Source organism: Quercus lobata, chromosome 5 (genome assembly GCF_001633185.2).
Source record: "Quercus lobata isolate SW786 chromosome 5, ValleyOak3.0 Primary Assembly, whole genome shotgun sequence".
In the NCBI taxonomy this organism is placed as follows: domain Eukaryota; kingdom Viridiplantae; phylum Streptophyta; class Magnoliopsida; order Fagales; family Fagaceae; genus Quercus; species Quercus lobata.
The window spans coordinates 48,198,485-48,220,841 of NC_044908.1; the positions used below are offsets into that span (position 1 = coordinate 48,198,485).

A 22,357-nucleotide genomic window follows, 5' to 3' on the forward strand; every position below is an offset into this window, starting at 1 on the left:
TATTATTCAAGAAACAAAAATCAGAAACATTGAGTTAGAAAATATTTTTATGAAAAATGGACAACTTTTATATTTTGTATAAAAATGTTATAAATTTAAAAAAAAAAATAATTTATTAACCATTATCTAACTGTACACGTTAACGGCTCCTGTAGTAAAACTGCGGGCGGACAATATAACAAAGAATGTACAAAAACCAATCATGTTGACGTCGGCAGAACGAGAGACGAAATTGTTGAAAAGGTCAGTCTTCGTAATATGAGTGAAACAGCAAGGGGTGTTTTTGGCAACATGTGAAAAGAGAGAGAGAGAGAAGAAAAGAAAAGAAAGAGAGAAGGGAAAGAAAAGAAAAGAAAAGAGAGAAAAGTGTGGGAGGAATCAAAATCACATGGGCTTGTAGTTGTTGTTTCTCTTGGCTCCAAATTCTTCTGTCTCTTTCTCTCTCTCATGATTTCCTTCTTCTTCTTCTTCTTCATCTTCGTTACCGGCTGAGCCAGCCTACGACAACGACATCAATATTCCTCATTCCACTGCCGTGCCGAGCTGGACATGGCTGACGACAAGGTATTCTCCGCCGTTTTCCCAGAAAAATTCTTTTTTTAATTTTAAACAAGAGACTAATCTGTTCAAGCGGAAAAAAAAAATGTGGGATTTTTTCCTTTGTTTTCTCGCCTACCAAACGCCGTGGTTGGGTTTTCTTTCTCTTGTTTTCTCGGTTGATCTCGATCGCTGAGCTGGGGGGGGAGATTTCGGAGAGAGAGATCCTTTTTGCTTTTTTTTTTTTTTTTTTTTGGTTTGGTTTGATCTGAGATCGGAGCTAGGGTTTTCGATGTTTGAATCTTCGCTCTTCTGCTTCTTATATCTGAGAAGGCTCCGATCTCTCTCTAGGATTAACAATCTTTTTCTTTTTCTTTTTTTTATACAAAATTTCCAAATTTCGGAGCTTAATTAAGCTGTTACCAGGACCAAATTTGTGTTTCTGAGCTGGATTTTGCTTTAGATTACTGTAATTAGCTCTTGAATAGGTTTGGTTTTGATAAACAGTGGGTTCTTTGAAGAAATTGGGTTTGATTCATACGATTTTCCGTCAGATCGAACTTACTTCGTAGTTGCCTCGGTTTCTGTCTAAATTTTTTTCAGTGTTTTGTATAATTTACTTAGTGGGTGATCTTTATATTTGGTTAAGATTGCTTTTTGGATAATTATAACACGTACATAAAAAAAAAAAAGAAAAAAGCTTTAGGAGGTTAGTGGATTTTGATCCCCTTGTGTTATTTAGCAACAATTTCAAGTTTTAAAGCATTTGGCTTTTTTTGCTGTTTGGGTTGAATTCGTCTCTATAAAAGTTTTCTGAGCTTTTTGGATACCTATTCTTCTCATGGAAATTTTGGGAACTTCTAGTTTTTGTAGTCCAAGCTGATAATATGCTTTGAAAGTGCTGTATTAAGTGCGTTTCTTTTCTTTACTAGTCGGCTGCAGCTGCCGATTGTCAGCTAGTGTCTGCTAATTAGTGAATTCTACTATACAAAGTTTTCTGGTCCTTGCTGGTAGTAGATCGTTTGTAGATAATGCGTATAATGTTTGAAAGTATTTTTGATTAAATCCCTCAAGCCTTAATGTGATTTGTTTTGCAGGAAATTTCTGGTCCTGTTGTGGATGGAAATGATCCGACGGGTCACATCATTTCCACGACAATTGGTGGCAAAAATGGAGAACCTAAGCAGGTAAGCATTCTCGGGAGTTGGGAATACCTGTTTGTTAATCTCTTGTTCATTTCCTTTTGTAGCTTCATGCTTTTGACTGTTCTCAATATTAAAATATAAATGCTGAACAATGTTAGAGATTTAGACGGTTTAATAGCTGATGAGGTTTCAGTTTCTTAAAATGGGAAGTTGATGCCTTTGGTGTGATTCTTCTTGCAGACAATTAGTTACATGGCAGAGCGTGTTGTGGGGACTGGCTCATTTGGAATTGTTTTCCAGGTATCCTAGTGTTATATTTCTAGCTCATCCTACTTGTTTATCTGTCATGTCATTTGCCTGATATTTCTCTTTTCTTAGGCAAAATGCTTGGAAACTGGGGAGACAGTAGCTATAAAGAAGGTTTTGCAAGATAAAAGATATAAAAATCGTGAACTGCAGTTAATGCGTGTAATGGATCATCCAAATGTGATTTCTCTGAAGCATTGTTTCTTTTCCACCACTAGTAAAAATGAACTTTTTCTCAACCTGGTTATGGAATATGTCCCTGAGACCATGTATCGGGTCTTGAAGCATTACAGCAATGCAAATCAGAGAATGCCACTAATCTATGTGAAGCTCTACATGTACCAGGTATACATGATGGTTTCCTATATTGTTGGATTATCACACATTCTTCCTGATATTAACCATGGAATCTCTGCAGATTTTTAGGGGTCTGGCTTATGTACACACTGTTCCTGGAGTTTGCCATAGGGATTTAAAGCCTCAAAATATTTTGGTACGCTTCCCTTTTATTTTGAACTGGAAGTAGAACTTGGGACTGAAACTTGTTAAAATAAAATGAACAGTCAATTTGTAACTTTTATTTGTTAAGAAGATTAAAATTACAATGCTGTAACTGGTTTTCTGACTATATTTGGCTTTCTGCAGGTTGATCCTCTCACTCACCAGGTTAAGCTCTGTGATTTTGGAAGTGCAAAAATGCTAGTATGTTGACCTCTTTTCCTCAAATATTCAAAAGTTTCCTCCTGTTTCTGCATTTCTTTTATGTTACAATTGGCCAATTATTTATGCTCCAATTATCTTTAGGATGTTAACCTGTTGATAACTTATCATTCTGATAAACATTCACGTAATTTTTCTGCTGAGAGATTGATTGGTGAAATTGTGGTATATTTTTATTTTAAGTGATTGCAGGTAAGTTATAGGTTTGAAGTTCCATGTTGAGCATAGAAAAAACAACTCCAAAAAGTGTCAAACTGTTTATTACCTGCCAATATTTATTGTCCTTTCCTGCTACAATGTGACATTTGTGTAGCAGTGAGAGCAAGATGGGTCATGCTTTTTATTTGTGGGTGCTAGTGGATTTGTCATTTGTGTCTTTAAGCTCCCTAGTTGGAAAATTTTTTACTCTGTATTTGGAGAGATGATTTGTGTGACTGCTGATTATTTTATGTTACCAAATATGATTTTATTCTTTAGTCTGTTTTCTAATATATTTTTTCCATTATTCACCATAACTTTACATGTGTGATCAGGTCAAAGGTGAAGCAAACATATCATACATATGTTCCCGATTCTATCGGGCTCCAGAACTTATTTTTGGTGCCACAGAATATACAACCTCAATAGATATCTGGTCAGCTGGTTGTGTTCTTGCTGAGCTTCTTCTGGGTCAGGTTAGTTTTTCCCTCCTTCCCAATTTTAACTTTCCAGCAGTCTTCACAAGGTAAGTTTTTCTCTATTGTAAGTTGTCTTATATCTGACCTATTTGTTTTATAATTTTTGTAGCCACTGTTTCCTGGAGAAAACGCGGTGGACCAGCTAGTAGAAATTATCAAGGTTTGATTTGATTGTCAATGCTTCAATGCATGCAATTCTAGTGATCATGGGTAAACTTCTAATGTTGTTATTTGTACAGGTTCTTGGTACACCAACTCGGGAAGAAATACGTTGCATGAATCCAAATTATACCGATTTTAGGTTTCCACAGATAAAAGCGCACCCTTGGCACAAGGTTTGCATTTTATTTCCTTTTCAATCACAAGATTAAGTTGATATGAGGAGGTGTTGTCCGACTTTTGCATTTATACTTTTTTAGCAAATATATGTCCGTTCTTACTTATGTTATGTGCATGTCAGATGTTTGTAAACCTAAGGTTCTTAATGATGCAAACATTAGCTTGATTATTCTAATACCAATTATATTGGTCCTCTAACATAGTCGGCAGCGAATTTCACTTATAAAAAAAATTTGGCAGTACATTTCAGCTCAGTTTTAAGTTTCTGGATTTAGGTTTTCCACAAAAGAATGCCTCCAGAAGCAATTGATCTGGCTTCACGACTGCTGCAATACTCACCTAGTCTTCGCTGCACAGCAGTAAGTTCATTTTAGTTTGTGCTATTTTAATATGGGTATATGATTACAACTTGTATTTGGTGTAGCCAATAATCATGTGAAGTTAGTTCGTCAATACTTGCATGCCAATGGATTATTTGGTGTCAAGAGTATTGCTATTATGTTATTTTGTGTTTTTCATGTAAATGTGTTTATATTATGCAAGTGTATGTGGATATTTTTTATATAGTGTGTACATGTGCGCAAGCGTGTGTGTCTGTGTTTGCTCTCCTTTCTTACTAGGATTTACTTTTGTTATTGCAGCTTGAAGCATGTGCACACCCTTTCTTTGATGAGCTCCGAGAACCCAATGCTCGCCTACAAAATAATCGCCCATTGCCACCGCTCTTCAACTTTAAACAGGAGGTACATATTCTAATTTTATCAGTTTGTACTGAATATGCGTGTCCATTAGTGATTGGATTCAAAATGATGTCAGTATGGATTTTTAACGTCCAAATACAGAGACACCAATAATTAATATGTCTCTATGTTAGCGTGTCAAATCTAGGAGAAAGTTAGTCCTTTATGGTGCCTGCTAATGCATGGATATGGCACTGCTTTTTAGATTGCTAGTTGCTCACAATTTTTGTAGGGCTAGCCATCACTGTTCATTTTGTGTAGGGCAGAGAGGGAGGTGGAGAGTTGTTAAATGGGAGTTATCAAAATTGTCCCAGTGGCCAGCAGTAGTCTGTCTTATTTTACATGGCCCTTTTGTCCCCTTTAGGAGGTTTATGATGTTTGTCTTAATCTTCCTACATGTTATAGAGAGTAATTATTAATGGTGGGAAAATATCTTTGATGTGCCTTTTGTGGGTGATTAGGTAAATGTTCTACAACTGATATGTTTCATTTGTAATAAATTGCTTACATGATTCATGTGTGCTGATTACAGTTGTCAGGGGCATCTCCAGAGCTTGTTAATAAGTTGATACCAGATCATGTGAAACGTCAAATAGGTTTATTGCATCCGGCAGGCACATAAGTGTGGAAAGTCATGCAGGAATGGTTATCTTTCTGGTTGATATGTGACCCAAAGCAGTAATATCTGTGTTCAAATCACAATGCATGAGGCCTGACCAATATCAGTTCTTGCTATACTGAGACGCATAGAGACTCGAGTGGCTGGATAGCTGCACTTCATGTTGAGTTCATTTCTATGTTTTTCTCGCTATTATCCTCCTCCCTCACCACCCCTCCCATCCCAAAAAAGAATCGCTCTTTCCAACCCCCTTCCTTTCTCAAGACACCTTTTTGTTTCTGTACATGTTTGATAGTAAAAGTAGCTGGAGATGAACTGGTCAGAAAGCTGCTAGCAGAGGAAAAGCTAGGGAAAGTGTATCTATAGCTAGGATGAAAAGCCCCGAATAGAATGGCTGAAACTAAAGGGGGTGGTCTTCTTGTTGGTTTTTGCAACTTGTTGGGTATGGTTTACTTGCATGTTGTTTTCCATTAGTTCTTTGGTGGTTTGGGGTGGCTGACTTGTATTTGCAGACAAATGCTTTCACCTACTGTTTGTGCGAATTAAATGCTATTGTTCTCTATTTAGTACTGTTTTGCTTACTACTCGATTCCTTTGCTGGTTTTTTCACTCATCTTTTTCGCTGGATTCATAAAATGTTGGGATTGTGAATTATTCTTTTCTAGAATATGATTGGTTTCTTATCAAAAAAAGAATATGATTGTTTCAATGCGGCATGGATCTTGTGAATTTGCATTCAGAGCTCAGAACTGCACTGTTATGAAGTGATGGAAAGCTTAGGTGCGTTAAACTAAAAATGGTGGTTAACTAGATTTTCTCCCTAAGCTCAAATTATGACAGGAAAATTCATAATAGGAATATAAGGTTTTTGTTAAGGATAAGTGGTACTAAATATTAATAACTCGATGTTGAAATTACCCTGGACAATGAATCCATATCATTCTCCCAAACAATCTCAATTGTGAAGATGGCTTTGAGAGTTGGGACTACTTGTAGGATGTGTTTTAGTAGATTTTGCTAACCAAACAGGCACCCATCTCATCCTCCCTTTCTCCACGTTCCCTGCCACTTCCTTCACCCTTTCCTTTCAGCTAAAAAATATGAAGTATAAAAATAAATTTATTTTAATAATTAAAAATAATATGAAATTTATAAAAATAAATTAAGAATAGACTCTTATCTTTTCCACTATTATTACTGGTTCTTTAGTCACTTTTATTTTTGGACTACTGGAATCTGATATTTGACTATCCAATTATGGAAGAGAGTAACACTTTACACCTTACTGATTCCAAGAGTGAAAAACTATTGGGTGTGGGAAGTAAAATTTGAGGCATTCAAGCTATGCCTGTAATTCAAAAGCATTATGAAGAAGTCTCAGGAGGAGAGCTTCTTTGTGGTGGTTGGTTAATCAGAACAGATCCTATCCGATCCGATATCCATGTCCCATTCCTCCCAACCACAAAGCCGACCAAAACATTACGGGTCTCATGACTCAATGAGCTTGTTGTCCCTCACTCACACCTTCATTCTCTATCATACTTGTCTAAATCCAACAAATTTTAATCATTTTTATCTTCTTCAGGAGAGCATGAGCATCCCATGTGCTATTATTGTCTTTGAAAAAAAAACCTTGTCCCTTGTTCCTTCCAAATTGAGACCAACTTTCCTTAACACTAGCTAACTTTGCTCACTTCCTATATGGTCAAATAAAATGTAAATGTTATGTACATCTACTTTTTTTTCTTTATATACTTTTTGGTTATGACACTCCATTGGACCAAAGATGATTGCACATAAAGAAGGAAATGTAAATGTTATGGTTGTCTAAATCCAGGAACTGTTGAACATTTTTTTCTTCGTGAGAGCATCCCATGTGCTATATATCTATTATTGCCTTTCAAAACCCGGTCCCTTATTCATTCCAAACATGGTGGTTAGGTTATTTGGGTCTCTTTTTTTGGTTGGTACACGCATCGCATTCTAATGAGCCAGTGATTGGATCCGGATTCTCCATGATAGTCTAGCCTGAACTCTGAAGCTCATGCCAATGGACCACTTGCTGATTGTTACTGTTGGGTTTTCCTTTTAGCCATAAAATAATGTAGTAAGCGGGAAAAATAGAAAAATAATGAGAAAAGAGTGTTCTTTTATGAAAATAATTAAGCTTTAAATCATACAAAGAGAAGTGACAAAATATATATCATAAGAAGGATACGTAGAGTTTAGAAACCTTCAATTCAAGGGTCTAGACCTCATTATTGTTGTCCTTTTGTGCCAAAGGAAACCAAATGAGCACCATTATTGAGAATCTTCAGAAGCATTGTATTGGTGGAAAATTGGCTTTTAGCAGTAGTAAATATTGAAGTGTTTTAGTCGTTGTGTAGGCTAGATAAATAGGAGAATCAATACTAATCTTCTGTCAAATCCGAGGTATTTTCAAATAGTTCTGGATTGTAGGGAAACTAAGGATTTTCAGTAACGTATTCTTTAAAAACATTGTAGTATTTTGGCTTTTGTGCAAGCCAAATCAGTGAGACTTGACAAGAATTCCTTTAGTAGTAACATTAACTTAAGGAGACCATTCATCAATCAGTGGAAGGAGCATCGGATGGATAACCATCATAAGGATCCCATGGAGAATCATCATTACATGCATGCTCATGATGGAGAGAGAGAGAGAGTGTGTGTGTGTGTGTGTGTTCTTGGTGATGGTGATAATGCTAGCAAAGATATGATTGTCTCATTTTCCTCTATTTGATAAATATGAATCTTTAACTCGAACAAATGCGAGGGCTCATTTTGTGAGGATCTAGCCCAAAATTCATGTCGTTTAGCTTGATTGGTGATGGTTACAGATGTTCTTTTGGTTCCCTTTAGTGATTTACAAGAAAAAGGGGGGGGGGGGGGGATTGGTTCTTGAGAGACATCAAATGAGGGAGAAAGTGCAGGAAGATAATATAATCCTAGGATCAAAATCTATCACAGTTCAATAAGAATTTGTACTAGCAGTACAGTTTTAGGGGAAATGATTTAAATTAAATTTGAGAAGTCACTCCTCCGTAACAAAAATATTCCCACTACTCAACGTTTCAGCGAAAGCAAATTCTAGATCTTGCATAGCTCCTAGACTACGTAGCATTTTACAATAAGGGTAAGTTTGTCTTTTTAAAGATTTTTCCTTGCTGTTATCTTTTAGGTTTTAAAATAGTTATTGAAGATAGATACAACTTTTTTTTGGATGGAAAACAGAAATACAACTTGATTAGCATCTCAATGCATTATTTCTAATACCTTTCAAAAATTAGGAAGGTCAAATATTAGGAAGGATTAGGATTTCTATGGTTTGATCTCAAAATCCCAAATTTTTGTAGGTAACCTTCCAAAAATTAGGAAGGATTAGGATAAATCAATTAATTGGCTAGAGGTTTATGTGTAGATTATCGTGTAAAAGTTTAGTGAAACAAAAATTGGATAGGGAGAACAGAGAGATTATAGAGAAATGAGTTCCATTATTTAGTACTCTCTATTTGCCAAAATCGAGTTTCAAAACAAGAGTATTTTGTTCAATAGTTTCAAAAGAAAAATATTTTGCTACATAGTTTTCAAATTAAAGGTAAATACTTATCTTGGCCCACTTAAACCACGTGGAACACTAGATCGTAACACATAACACCATTACAAGTTTATTGGCATCATTTATATAATTGTTTGTAAGTATTCCCAAATGGCTTTAGTGTCAAACGATCAAAAATGAAATAAGAAGACCCAGAAACTGATTTGAAGAAAACCAGAGTCATATAACTGAAAGCAAAGAACGAAAAGAGTTAAGAGAGTTAAAGGAACATGGTAGACCATCCAGAAGACAAAGCCGCTTATGAATTTCCTGATTTTTTTTTTTTTTTTTTTTGAAAGTTCTTTCCGGGTCGGTTTGAGTAGGTATTGGCAATCAGGTTTGGGTTGGCTTGTGGCCATCCCTACAACATCAGCGTTCAACAACACTAATGGCCATAAGAGAAGCTATCATCCAAGACAAACTCTGGGGATACAGCAATCCCATCCTATTATTGCCGATAACAAGTTCATGACGACAATGGCCTTTGGCAAGACTATCAATGTGTGGTGCCACCCCTGGTTTTCAAGAAGGCTTACTAAACTACCTAGGCAGGCTATATCAATATACCCAAACAACTTATGGTCATGTGCTAGTTAAACTGATCTGTTTTGCCTTCAATGGGACACCCCATCCCCAAAAAAAAAAACCTGAGGCAGTACATAGGTGAAAATATATTGACAATAGTGTGTTTGGCATGAGCTTATAAGCTCATGCTTTTATCTTTAGGTTTTATGTGTAACTTTTAAAACCTCATTTTTTTCAGTCTTTTCTTACATTTTCAATTTTTTTTCAAAGTATAAGCATATTTTAGCACACTGAATGTTTAGACTAAAACCTATACGTAAACTCATTGTTAAAATAAACTAACAATTTAAGCTAAACCAACCAATCAAACATATACTAAATTCATTGGCTTAGCTTTAAAAAAAAAATAGTTTGGATAAAAATAAAACCTAAAAAAGTAATAACAAAAAAATATTTATATTTTTTAACGAATCATGCAATCATCACTCTTTATAAATCTCCTTCCCCTACCAGCCCCTCTCTCAACTAGAATTATTTAAGAATTTGGCAATTTTGTCCTTTTTTTCTTAGTAGCAAACATTCCCTAAATGCTTTTTTTTCCCATTAGAAAATTTACTTGATCGTTTGCCATGTGATAACTAACTTGTTAACAATGGTACACGTAGAGCATGGAAATGTGATCCACCCCCATGGATAAATTATATCATGAAGCAAAATGAAAATTGAGATATACGGTCCAGAACCATGTACCATAATATCAACCAAAAGTTGGCCACCCTTGATAATCCAGAACCATATTTAGTTTGTCATGTAACATAATATTAACTAAAACTAAAAGCTGGACACTACTCATTACACATAACACTAACTAATTATAAATATATGAAAAAGTGAACTTTAAAGACTGACTTTGATTGAGTACAGGTTTGTGGAAATACATTAACAGATTTGAGCTTTTGCATGTTTGTCAGATGCCACTGCAACCACCTCCAAGTGCGTGAGTCATGGCTTCAATTTCGTCATTATCCTCCATATTAAGCTGCACATTCAGATCAATAGCTTATAATTAGAATGACCAATTTTAAACATACTCAAGTAACCTTAATTAAAAGCAATAGTAAGTCAGTGTGAGATTAGTTAACAATAGTGCAGACATACATAAGCAAATAACACACATTTGCACCACATAATGTGAGTTAACAGAGTTTGTAGCAATAGATATGTTACTTAATATGCTTTACGGGTCACAGAATTAGTAATTTATTTAAAATGAATCATTTCTTAATGTCTATGTCAAACACAGAGAGAGATATAAAGCCATTTAGAGTACGGTCATTATGAAAGTGCATAACAAAGTAAAAACAATTTTTTTTTTTAAATATGAAAGAAACTTACTCTAGCTGGTGTGTGGCTCCCAAGAATGCGTTGGCCGTCATGGAAGAATTGGATGGTCCTATATTCATATTGGCGCTTGTCACAGTAGGCAGTGAAGAGCTTGATGAACTTTGTGTCCGACCTAATCTTAAAGTACAGATCTTGCCCATCCTACAGTAAGTAAGAAAGAAATGATGGTCAAATGAAAGCACAAAGCTGCACTGGATTTGTTGTTGTAAAAATTGTACGATATGGCATATGACAGTAAAAAAATTAATTAAAGATGATAAGGTTGGAAGCTGTACAGAAAAAATAGATTTAATTGGATATATAAACTTGACATAATACTTAATTTAGGTAGAACCATCAGTCACAGGCTCACAGCAATGTTGCGGTAATGTATTAAATTGAACATCATCATCAATCTATCTGAAATTTATTCGCTATGCAAGAAAGTTAAGGATAAAGGAAACGGAAGAAGAAATCTAGGAATTTAAGGACATATTGATCTAAGAAAATTTTGTTCCGTTGAATCAAAACGTGGGAATCCAATTCAAGTACGGAATCATATTGAACCAAAATGCATTGTGTAAACTCTTTATCATGAATGACTTATTGTTCGAATTGTGGTTCAATGGACCATAAACACCTTAATCACTAGTTCTGCTCTCAATGAGTCTACCCTTAGGGTATGTTTGGGATGGAAGGAGTTTTTTTTTTTGGGGGGGTGCGGGGGTGGTGGGGGGGAGAGAGAGAGAGAGCAAGAGCAAGCTAAGCATTCCTATGAATAATAGCTAACAAACCAAATCATGCAAGTTCAGAACTGTAAAAACTCTCCAAACTCTTGCGAAACAGACCTGACAGAGAAGGAAAATTAAAAAGGGAAGCGGGACAAGATCTAATTTATCATATTTATATCTACAATGGATATAGAGTGGCATTAAAGTGGCCTTTTGATCATTTCCTACCATATAGTCAAATAGATTTTTTCCTATGAACTCCAGCCTTAGTGAGTCATTTTTGCCAAGGTACATTCCAATTTTCCTACCTCTCCCAAAAACAAGAAGCATAATATGTACAATAACCGGAGCACAGGTTCATAACTATCAAACTATGTATTTCAAACTATTTTAAGCGCTATTGTGGCCACATTAACCTATCTCAATATGTACAATAACCGCCAGGAGCCCCGTAACACAGCGACATTGCCTGATCTCCTTAACGAAGAGTACCAAGGTTAGAATCTCCCTCCTCATTTGTTGTAACAATTGAATTATCAAAAACAAAGAAAGATATTACAATAACCATTGCTCTGAACATTGCCCTGCCCCTTGATACAATGCAGTATGGAGTTAACATTCCATGAACATAGAAACACACTCACACACACACACACACACACACACACACACACATATATATATATATATGCATATGCAACTACATCTTCTTCTCTCTCTTTTTTTTTTTTTGGTCTTGTCTTTTGGTTTTTGGTAAAATAGCAAACAAACATATAATGATACAAACATATATGTGGAAAAAAAGATAATAGTCTAGCATGCGTTACATTTTGTGACCAATATACACAAGATTACAATAATTCCGATCAGTTATAGTAAGTATAATACAAAATAATGGCTAAAGCCCAAAAGCTGTTCCAATGCCAGCCGTTACTCCTTACTCCTCTCTACCAAAAGATTGAAAAAATCGGAAACATCCACATTACCAAATACCCTTTTTTTTAATACATTTTTTTTTGCTGGTAATCCTTCAACTTAATACTAAACAAAAATACACGCTAAACAATGATTATTAATATTATTACAAAACAAAGACCTAGCAGACATTTTAACAATAAAATAATGGAAAGATTGAGAAAGCAAAGACTTGGGAAAATGATTACCCAGAAACAAAGATTTACATATATATATATTTATACCTGACTCTTAACCTTGAGGTTGATACTGGGCATCTCGCTTGGTCTACTACGCTTACTCATTCTTTTCAGCTAGCTTAGCTACTTAAGAAAGAAATAATCTTTGTCAAAATTCTTACAAACCCAAGTGTAGTGTTCTCGTCTTTGTGTTTATATTCAAAGAGAGAGTAAATGGAAGGTCAGATTGGTGGGTGAGGTTTGGGTCTGTGGAGTGATGACAGGATAAAGGAGAGTAATGAAAAAGAAGAAGTGGAAGAAGGAGCTGAGCTGATGTGGTCTGACTTGATTAAGACCAGTCATGACCTGTGGTCTGTAGAGTGATGACAGTTTACATATGAGCGAAAGAAAGAAGGTGAAAAGAAAAGAATAATGTGGGGCAATGCATGTGATCTGTGAAGAAAGTGGCAGATAAAGATTTTGCCAAAAATGGCTGCTATGTCTTCTTTCTTTCAGTTTTTTGGCTTACGTGGCTTTGCTTCTTCTTTTTTTTTGGAAAGGTACGTGGCTTTGCTTGATTCGTGAGAGAGAGAAAGAGTTAATTAAAAGGGATGACGTTGTTTGGATTTGATTTTTGATTTTGTGGTACTGACTACTGAGTCTGAGAGAGTTGTTGCTAGACTTGCTACGTTGCTTGCTTGATTCACGATTTGATTTTTGAGTACGAAATTTGGCCCGAGTCTGTGAGACTGTACTGTTGAATTTGAAACTTTTACCTCCCAGTGGGGTTAAAGTGGCCAGGGAATTTTCAAACCAGGAAATCAGTCCAAGTTTTCTACCCCACAAGGAAGAGCAACCTTCTGATCAGGTCTTACGAGAAAGAGATGGGAGTCCTAGAGCACTCCATGATTTTAATGCCCGGAGAGGGGGTGTCCAAGCCTTCTCTGAAAGCAATCGGGGTGGGGCTTTGGACCTAGGAGGGAATACGTCCCAGTGATGTTGTTTGGCCACTACCCATTATTCGTTTAATGATGAATATAATGGTATGGAATTGTAGAGGGGCATTAAGCCCAAACTTCAGACAAACTATTTTGGATATGATTAAGGAAAGCAATCCATATATTCTTGTTGTCACGGAAACCAGAATTGGGGGTGACCGTGCAAAAGAAATCACAGACAGGCTGTCATTTGATGGTACTATCCACATAGACACTATTGGCTATGCGGGAGGCCTTTGGGTGCTTTGGAACTCAGCTGCAGTTGAAGTTAGTCACATTGCCTCGACTGAGCAAGAAATCCATGCCACAATTAAGGTCAGTTCTGTGAAGGCACATGCTACTGATGGTAGAGTTACTGATATGGTACATGCTGCTAGTGATAAGGCTGCTGGTAAAAGACCTATAGGATAGGTAAAATAGACAGGTAGCATAGTGCAGTTGAGGAAGGGAATACTCTGCTACTGTTGATGTACACGTGTCAGAGTTTGGGAGCAATTGGTTATGAGTTAGTTAGGATAGTTCCGCTCTTTACGGATTTGGTTACCTTTATATAAATTGGTGCTTGTATCTGATTCAATTGAATAATAATACTCTGACTTTTCTTCATCAAATATCTCTCTCTCTCGTGCTTCTCTATTTCCTTTATTTCTTTCTTTCACTGCAATACTTTTCATGGTATCAGAGCCACCATTAATGGCTTCCGCTCCCAGCTCAAGTTCTTCAACAACTCCTTCTACCACTACGACCACAATTCCTCTGGTGAATCCATCGCTGCTACTGTTATCAAATATGTCGAGCATGATGACAGTAAAGCTAGATTTCACAAATTACATTGTGTGGAAGCATCAGATCGTTGTGATACTTGAAGCTTATGCGATGATCGGTTTTCTTGAAGAATCATGTGTAGCTCCAGATCCTTTCTTGAAAGATAGTTCTGGAAACTTCACTAGAGAGTCAAATCCAGAATTTGTCAATTGGAGAAGCAGAGAGCAAGCTCTTTTTACCTTCATCAACTCTACTTTATCACCAACAGTCCTTGCCATCACCATTGGTTAGAAATCTGCGAAGGGAGTCTGGAATGTGCTTGAAAAGAGGTTTGCTTCTGTATCTCGTTCTCATGTTTTGAGTTTAAGGAATGAATTGCTGAGTATTAAGAAAGGTCCTGAAAGCATGGATAATTTCTTTCAAAGAATTAAAGAAGCTAGGGATAGATTGAGTGCTGTTGCTGTGTTTGTTGATGAAGAAGAACTCATACACTTAGTTTTAGAAGCATTACCACATGAATATAGTGCATTCTGTTCTGCAATTAGGACTCGTAATGATGTGGTTACTATTGAAGAATTGAATACTTTGTTGAATGCTGAAGAAAGAGCTCTTAAGAAGAAATCTGAGATTAGGGATACAGCTAGAGATACAGCTATGGCTATGATTCTTCAGAGTGGTTTTAATCATAATCATAATAGAGGTAGAGGTAGAAATGGCAATCAGAGGGGTCGTGGTAGAGGATTTAATAATTTTGGTCCTAATTTTGGGTTTAATCATGGTCAATCCTCTGGTCATTCCTCTGGCAATGCAAATGGTATTCTTCAGTTTCCTAGATTTCAACCACAATCTCAACATAAGAATGGTTCTGGTTTTCCTTCATTTCTGTCTCAAGGTCAACCTCTATCTTCAAGACCTACTTGTCAGATTTGTGGCAAGAATGGTCATACTGCATTGGATTGCTATCATCGAATGAATTTTGCCTATCAAGGCAAACATGCTCCAGCCAAACTAGCCTCTATGGCAGCTAGTTCTATGGCAGCAACTGCCAATTCTGCTTCCGCAAATGTTTCGAGTTGGCTTACTGATACAGGGTGTTCTGATCATGTTACACCTGATCTTTCTCAGCTTTCATTGACTTCTCAAGCTACTGCTAGTCATGAAACTGTTACTGTTGGTAATGGGCAAGAATTACCTGTGACTCATGTTGGTAATGTTCTTAATTGTGGATTTGGCTACGGGGAAGGTTCTTTATCAAGGCCTGAGTAAAGATGGTGTGTATCCTATTCCATTTCCTTCACAACTATCTACTGATTCTGCTATTTCTTCATCTCTTGCTTTCAAGTCTTCTGTTACTACTCCTGTTTCCAATGAAGCAATGTTGTGGCATCAAAGACTTGGTCATCCATGTTCCAGGCTTCTTCATTCTGCCTTGTCTTCCTTCAATAATAGTGTTAAAATTTCTGTACATGATGACATTTGTTCTCAATGTAAATCTTGTATAAGTGCTAAAATGCACAAACTTTCCTTTCCACAGCATGTCATGTCTAGTACTTCTCCTTTACAACTTGTTCACAGTGATGTTTGGGGCCCTGCTCCTATTACTTCTATTCTTGGTTATAAATACTATGTCATTTTTGTTGATGACTATACTAGATTCACTTGGTTGTTTCTTCTTAAACATAAATCTGAAGTGTTTACTGTTTTCTTGCACTTTAAAGCTCTTGTTGAGAATCAGTTTGAGTCTACAATCAAAATCCTTAGGACAGATGGTGGGGGTGAATATGTGAGTAATCAATTTAAGTCATTTTGTTTGGATCATGGCATCCAACATCAGTTGTCATGCCCTTATACTCCTCAGCAAAATGGTGTTGCTGAGAGAAAGCATAAGTTGACATGGCAAAACGGGTCAGACCCGTTTTGACCCGACCCGTTTGACCTGCAACCCGTTTGACCCGTAACCCGATTGACCCGTTTAAAAATGACCCGTTTTGACCCGTGACCCATTTTGACCCGCGACCTGATTGACCCGCGACCCGATTGACCCGACCCGACCCGAACCCGAACCCGACCCGCACGTTTTGCCACGTTTACCAATGTTGAGTAGATTTAGATTGAGGTGTAATTTTTATAAAATATTTACTTATTCTTTTTTACTTAATATGTTATGTACTCCATTATAGTTTGTTATTTTTTACTTGCCACCTTTATTTTCTCTTCCTACTTTAAATAGATTGAAGATTATACCAAGATTAGTTTCTAGAAAGCTGGAACAGGAGTTGCACCAAATTTAGGTATCAATTCAAGTGTTTAGTGGTAATTGGTAACAATATCACTAGTGAGAATCTAATCACAATTAAGGAACTCATAAACAATTGACAAATTGCATCTATTTCCAAAAAAAAAAAAAAAAAATTGTTTGAAAAATACGGGTCAACTCGACTCGACTCACGACCCGACTCAACCCGCGACCCGTTTGACTCGCAACCCGATTGACCCGTTTTAAAAATGACCCGTTTTGACCCGTGACCCGTTTAACCCGCAAACTCGACTGACCCGACCCGACCCGCCCGTTTTGCCACGTCTAAGCATAAGCACATTGTTGAAAGTGGTCTTTCCATGCTTTATCAGTCAAATCTTCCTTCCTCTTATTGGTGTTATGCCTTTAGTACTGCCACTTATCTGATTAATAGGCTTCCCTCTTCAGTGTTGGCTTTTAAGAGTCCTTGGGAACGGTTATTTCATTCTATTCCTCCTTTATTATCTTTGAAAACTTTTGGTTGTGCTTGTTTTCCTCTTCTCAAGCCCTATACTGATCACAAACTTCAGCCTAAGTCCACACAATGCATCTTCTTAGGATACCCTCCTTTGTCCAAAGGGTATATTTGTTTTGATCCTCATAGTCATAAGGTCTATATTACTCCTCATGTGATCTTTAATGAGTCTGACTTCCCTACTATTCCTACAGGTCAGTCTGATTCTTCTTCCTCATCCTTTCCTGTTCATCTTCCTTTGGACCTTTGGATTTCTAATCTTTTGTCCGGTTCTTCTCCTTCCTCCTTTTCTGATGTTTCTGATGCATTGCCGTCTGTCTCTTCCTCTTTTCCTGTGTCTCATCAGTCCTCTGGTGTCTCTATCCCTTCCACTGATGTTTCTTTACCTTCTTCAAGTACTATTACTTCCTCAGGTCCAGCTGCTTCCCTTTCTCATACTGAGATTTCAGATCAGTTGCCATCTCCCCTTCCTCCATCTACTTCCTCTTCACTTCCAAACACTCATCCCATGCTTACCAGATCCAAACATGGTATTTTCAAGCCCAAAGCATATGCAGTTGTGAGAAATTATCTTCAAGAAGAACCACCTACCTTTGCTATTGCTTCTAGGTTTCCTCATTGGATTGAAGCTATGGATTCAGAGTACAATTCTCTTTTGAAGCAACAAACTTGGTCTTTAGTCCCTCTTCCTTCTGGTAAGAATGTGGTTCATTGTAAATGGGTGTATAAAATTAAGAGGAGCAGTGATATAAGGCACGGCTTGTTGCTAAGGGGTTTTTGCAGCAGTATGGTTTGGACTATGAGGAGACCTTTAGTCCTGTTGTTAAGCCTGCCACAGTTAGGATTATTTTGGCTTTGGCTGTTCAGTTTAATTGGTCATTGAAGCAATTGGATGTGTCTAATGCCTTTTTGCATGGTGTGCTTCAAGAGGAGGTGTTTATGTCTCAACCCCCTGGTTATGTGGATCCTGACCATCCTGAGCTAGTTTGTCAACTGCATAAGGCCATTTATGGTCTCAAACAGGCACCTAGGGCCTGGTTTGACAGTTTTACCTCTCAGCTATATCATATTGGTTTCCAAGCTTCTTCTGCAGATTCTAATTTGTTTATTCTGCATCAAGGGTCATTTGTGGTTTATCTTCTCCTTTATGTGGATGACATTATTATTACTGGTAATAGTGTTCCTTTCATTGATCATTTGGTCTCTAGACTTGCTGCTGTGTTTGATTTAAAAGATCTTGGTCCTCTTGCTTATTTCCTTGGTCTTCAGATTGAGCATACCTCTTCAGGCTTGTTTGTCCATCAGTCCAAGTATGCCTTGGATTTATTGACCAAGTTCAACATGCTTGATTGTAAGCCTTGTCTCACTCCTTGCTCTCCCACAGCTCATGTTAGTTCTCAGACTAGCCCTTTACTTCTTGATCCTACAGTTTTTAGAAGCATGGTTGGTGGGCTGCAATATTTGACCTTTACCAGGCCTGATTTGGCCTATTCTGTCCAGCAAGTGTGCCAATTTATGAGCCATCCTACCCAACATCACCTAGTGGCAGCCAAGCGAATTCTTAGATATCTCAAGGGTACATTGCATCATGGCATTAATTTTCAGGCAGGTTCCTTGGCTCTTTCAGCTTACTGTGATGCTGACTGGGCAGGTGATCCTCTTGATAGGAAGTCTATTACTGGTATGGTGGTCTTTTTGGGTCATTCTCCTGTTACTTGGTCTGCCAAGAAGCAACTTACTGTGGCTAGATCATCTACTGAAGCTGAGTATAGGGCCTTAGCTACCACTGCTGCTGAGTTGAGTTGGCTTCGAATGATTCTTAAAGATTTGGGAATTTTCTTGTCCTTGCCTCCGATGCTTTGGTGTGATAATGTGTCTGCATTGGCTTTGGCATCCAATCCCATCTTTCATGCTCGGACCAAACATATTGAGGTCGATTATCATTTTATTCGAGAAAAGGTTCTAAGTAAGGAATTGAAGGTTCATTTCATCTCAACTCTTGATCAGTTAGCTGATATTTTTACCAAAGCCCTCTCTTCTCCACGCTTTCTGGATCTTGCTCACAAACTGATGGGAGTCCCTCCCCTCCGTTTGAGGGGGGATGTGAAGGCACATGCTACTGATGGTAGAGTTACTGATATGGTACATGCTGCTAGTGATAAGGCTGCTGGTAAAAGACCTATAGGATAGGTAAAATAGACAGGTAGCATAGTGCAGTTGAGGAAGGGAATACTCTGCTACTGTTGATGTACACGTGTCAGAGTTTGGGAGCAATTGGTTATGAGTTAGTTAGGATAGTTCCGCTCTTTACGGATCTGGTTACCTTTATATAAATTGGTGCTTGTATCTGATTCAATTGAATAATAATACTCTGACTTTTCTTCATCAAATATCTCTCTCTCTCGTGCTTCTCTATTTCCTTTATTTCTTTCTTTCACTGCAATACTTTTCAAGTTCTTCTAACTTATCCTGGCTTTTAATTGCTATATATGCTAGTCCTAGGTTCCAAGAAAGGTCTATCCTATGGAATAATCTTATGGAGGTTGCTGCCAATCATAATCTCCCTTGGATTATGATGGGTGATTTCAGTGAAGTTTTGATGGGCTCTGAAAAATTTGGGGGGAGACATGTGAACATTAGGAGAGCCTTGAAGTTTCAGGATTGCCTAGATGCTTGTGGCATGATTGACATGGGGTTTAGCGGCGCGAAATATACCTGGTCAAACTTGAGATGCATCACAGACCTTATACAGGAAAGACATGATAGAAGCTTCTGCAATGCAGCTTGGCGACTACTGTATCCAAAAGCCAATGTTAAACACTTAGTGAGAGTCAACTTTGACCACTGCCCAATCTTAATTGAGCTGGACAAAAGCATTGCCTTAAATCTCCCTCGGCCTTTCCGGTTTCAACCTATTTGGCTTTCCCACCCGAATTTTCCAGATGTGATTAAAGGGGCTTGGAGTAATACAGAAAGTCTTAAGGATGCAATCACCTCCTTTACTACCTCAGCCAAGGTGTGGAACAAGGAGGTATTTGGAAATATTTTTTCTTGAAAAAGGAATATAGAAGCAAGGCTCAGGGGTATTCAAGTGGCAAATGGCACTAACCCATCGCAGGTTCTGATTGACCTGGAAAAACAGTTGCAGAGAGACTATGTAGAACTACAAGAATAGAGGAAGAGTACTGGGTGATGAAATCGCGTATTGAGTGGATGGTTCAAAGGGATAGGAACACCACCTTTTATCATACATCCACAATCTCCAAGAGAACAAGGAATCAGATCAATGCTCTTGTTAATTCTAATGGGGTTTGGCTTAAAGATCCAGGTGAAGTTGCTACTCATGTAAGGGAGGGGTTCATGTCTCTCTTCACTTCTAACATGGAGATGGGATTTAGAAGACCCTGGAGCATCTCTAACTGGTCTCTAAAAATCTCGGATGAGGAGGCAGTGAGCATCTCTTGTCCCATTGAGGATCAGGAAATAAAAAATGCGTTGTGGACTATGAAACCCTTCAAGGCACCCGGACTAGATGGACTCCATGCAGGGTTCTTCCAACGTTTTTGGCTCTTGGTGGGTGATTCTGTCAAATGCACAATTAAGGAAGCTTTTGCAGTTGGTAAGGTTCTGGATAACTTAAATAAGACTCTTATCACTCTCATTCCTAAGATCCCTGATGCTGACAAGCTAAGTAACTACAGGCCCATCAGCCTATGTAACACAGTCTACAAGATTATTACCAAGATAATTTTTATAAGGATTAGACCTCTCCTTCCTGGAATAATATCCCCAATCCAAGCTGCTTTTGTGCCAGGGAGGAAAGGGCTAGACAACATGATCATAGCTCAAGAGATCATTCACACTATGAGTGGTAAAAAGGGCAAAACTGTTTTCATGGCTTTAAAGATTGACCTTGAAAAGGCTTATGACAGATTAGAGTGGAGTTTCATACGTGACACCCTTATATTATTTAATATCCCTAAGTATATTGTGGATGTGATAATGAGTTGTGTCTCTTCTTCAAGTATAGCAGTGTTGCTGAATGGTGGAGCTTTGGAGGAATTTCAGCCATCTAGGGGAATTAGACAAGAAGATCCTTTGTCCCCATACATATTCATCATATGCATGGAGGTGCTTGGATATATGATTAAGGACAAATGTGATTCAAAACTCTGGGATCCAGTTAGAGCTTCAAAGAGGGGGGGGGGGGGGCTGGCTTTTTCCCACCTTTTCTTCGCCGATGACTTAGTTCTATTTGGGAAAGCAGATATGAAAAATTGTCAGAATATAAAGGATGCCTTAGACTCATTCTGTGAACTTTCGGGGCAGAGGGTGAGTAGTAGTAAGTCTCGTATGTACTTCTCTCCAAATATGAATAGTAGTGATAGAGATGACTTGTTCAACTGTTTGGGGCTGCATTCTACCCCAAACCTTGGGAAATACTTGGGTTTTCCTCTAAAATACCCGGGTACTTCTAATAGAGACTTTTGACTTTGTGTTGGCAAGAGTCCAAGGTAGATTGGCAAGTTGGAAGGCCCACTCCTTATCTTTTGTAGGAAGAGTGGTTCTTACTCAGTCCGTGCTAGCCTCAATACTTGCTTATGTGATGCAAGGTGTCATGCTCCTTGGGAAAATTATTAATGCTTTAGACAAAACTAGCAGAAACTTCATTTGGGGCTCTTTGATGGACAAAAGGAAGCTGCACACTGTGAGTTAGGAAAAAATCACTAAGCCTAAAAAGAAGGAGGCCTAGGAGTAATTGCGACAAGGCCAAAAAATGTAGCTCTACTTGCTAAGCTTAACTGGCGTATGCATGTGGAAAAAGACCAAAACTAGGCCAAGGTGATGAGAAGTAAATACACAAACCCCAAGCGACCTTGCTCTTGTACTTGGTCTGCCATTAAAAGAGGGCAGGATGTTTTTAACAAAGGATCGAAATGGCTGGTGGGAGGAAACAACAATTTAAATTTTTGGCATAACAAATGGCTATCGAAAGGGCCTCTCAGGAACATGATCATCAGACCTCTCAATAGAGGTGAGGATCAGTTACAGGTGAAAGATATGATCCTAGATGGAACGTGGAATTTGCAATGAATTTCCTTTGATTTACCAAGTGTCGTGGGGAGGACAATTGGAGCTATACCAATACCAATATCTCCGTACACTCTTAATTGCATCAGCTAGGCTTATTCACCCTCGGGAAACTTTGATGGCAAGAATGCTTACAGAATTGCTAAAGGGGAAGGGGGAGAAGCTAGGGTTTTCGAAGGAAAATGGATATGGAAGGTGGATACCTTACCAAAAATCCAGTGCTTCATTTGGAAATGTTATCTCCACAGCCTCCCAGTCAAA

At 37.8% G+C, this 22,357-nt stretch overlaps 3 protein-coding genes across 3 annotated transcripts; 2 read left to right on the forward strand and 1 right to left on the reverse strand.

Moving 5' to 3' along the window:
* The first annotated feature begins 287 nt into the window (after nucleotides 1–287).
* LOC115989775 (shaggy-related protein kinase eta) lies at nucleotides 288–5,670 on the forward strand. The gene is made up of 12 exons (XM_031113638.1): nucleotides 288–564; nucleotides 1,635–1,724; nucleotides 1,923–1,982; nucleotides 2,061–2,333; nucleotides 2,407–2,481; nucleotides 2,634–2,690; nucleotides 3,242–3,382; nucleotides 3,495–3,545; nucleotides 3,625–3,720; nucleotides 4,000–4,083; nucleotides 4,366–4,467; nucleotides 4,997–5,670. The coding sequence occupies exons 1-12, from the start codon at nucleotides 550–552 to the stop codon at nucleotides 5,084–5,086; spliced, it is 1,134 nt and encodes a 377-aa protein (XP_030969498.1). The 5' UTR covers nucleotides 288–549; the 3' UTR covers nucleotides 5,087–5,670.
* Nucleotides 5,671–9,971: 4,301 nt separating this feature from the next.
* On the reverse strand, nucleotides 9,972–12,905 carry LOC115992876 (small ubiquitin-related modifier 2-like). Its single transcript, XM_031117112.1, has 3 exons — nucleotides 12,538–12,905; nucleotides 10,620–10,769; nucleotides 9,972–10,263 (listed from the first exon to the last, which is right to left on the reverse strand). Exons 1-3 carry the CDS (start codon nucleotides 12,595–12,597, stop codon nucleotides 10,192–10,194), a joined length of 282 nt encoding a protein of 93 aa, XP_030972972.1. The 5' UTR covers nucleotides 12,598–12,905; the 3' UTR covers nucleotides 9,972–10,191.
* Nucleotides 12,906–19,541: 6,636 nt separating this feature from the next.
* Nucleotides 19,542–20,060, forward strand: LOC115990595. Its single transcript, XM_031114411.1, has one exon. It carries the CDS (start codon nucleotides 19,542–19,544, stop codon nucleotides 20,058–20,060), a length of 519 nt encoding a protein of 172 aa, XP_030970271.1.
* The last annotated feature ends 2,297 nt before the right edge of the window (nucleotides 20,061–22,357 follow it).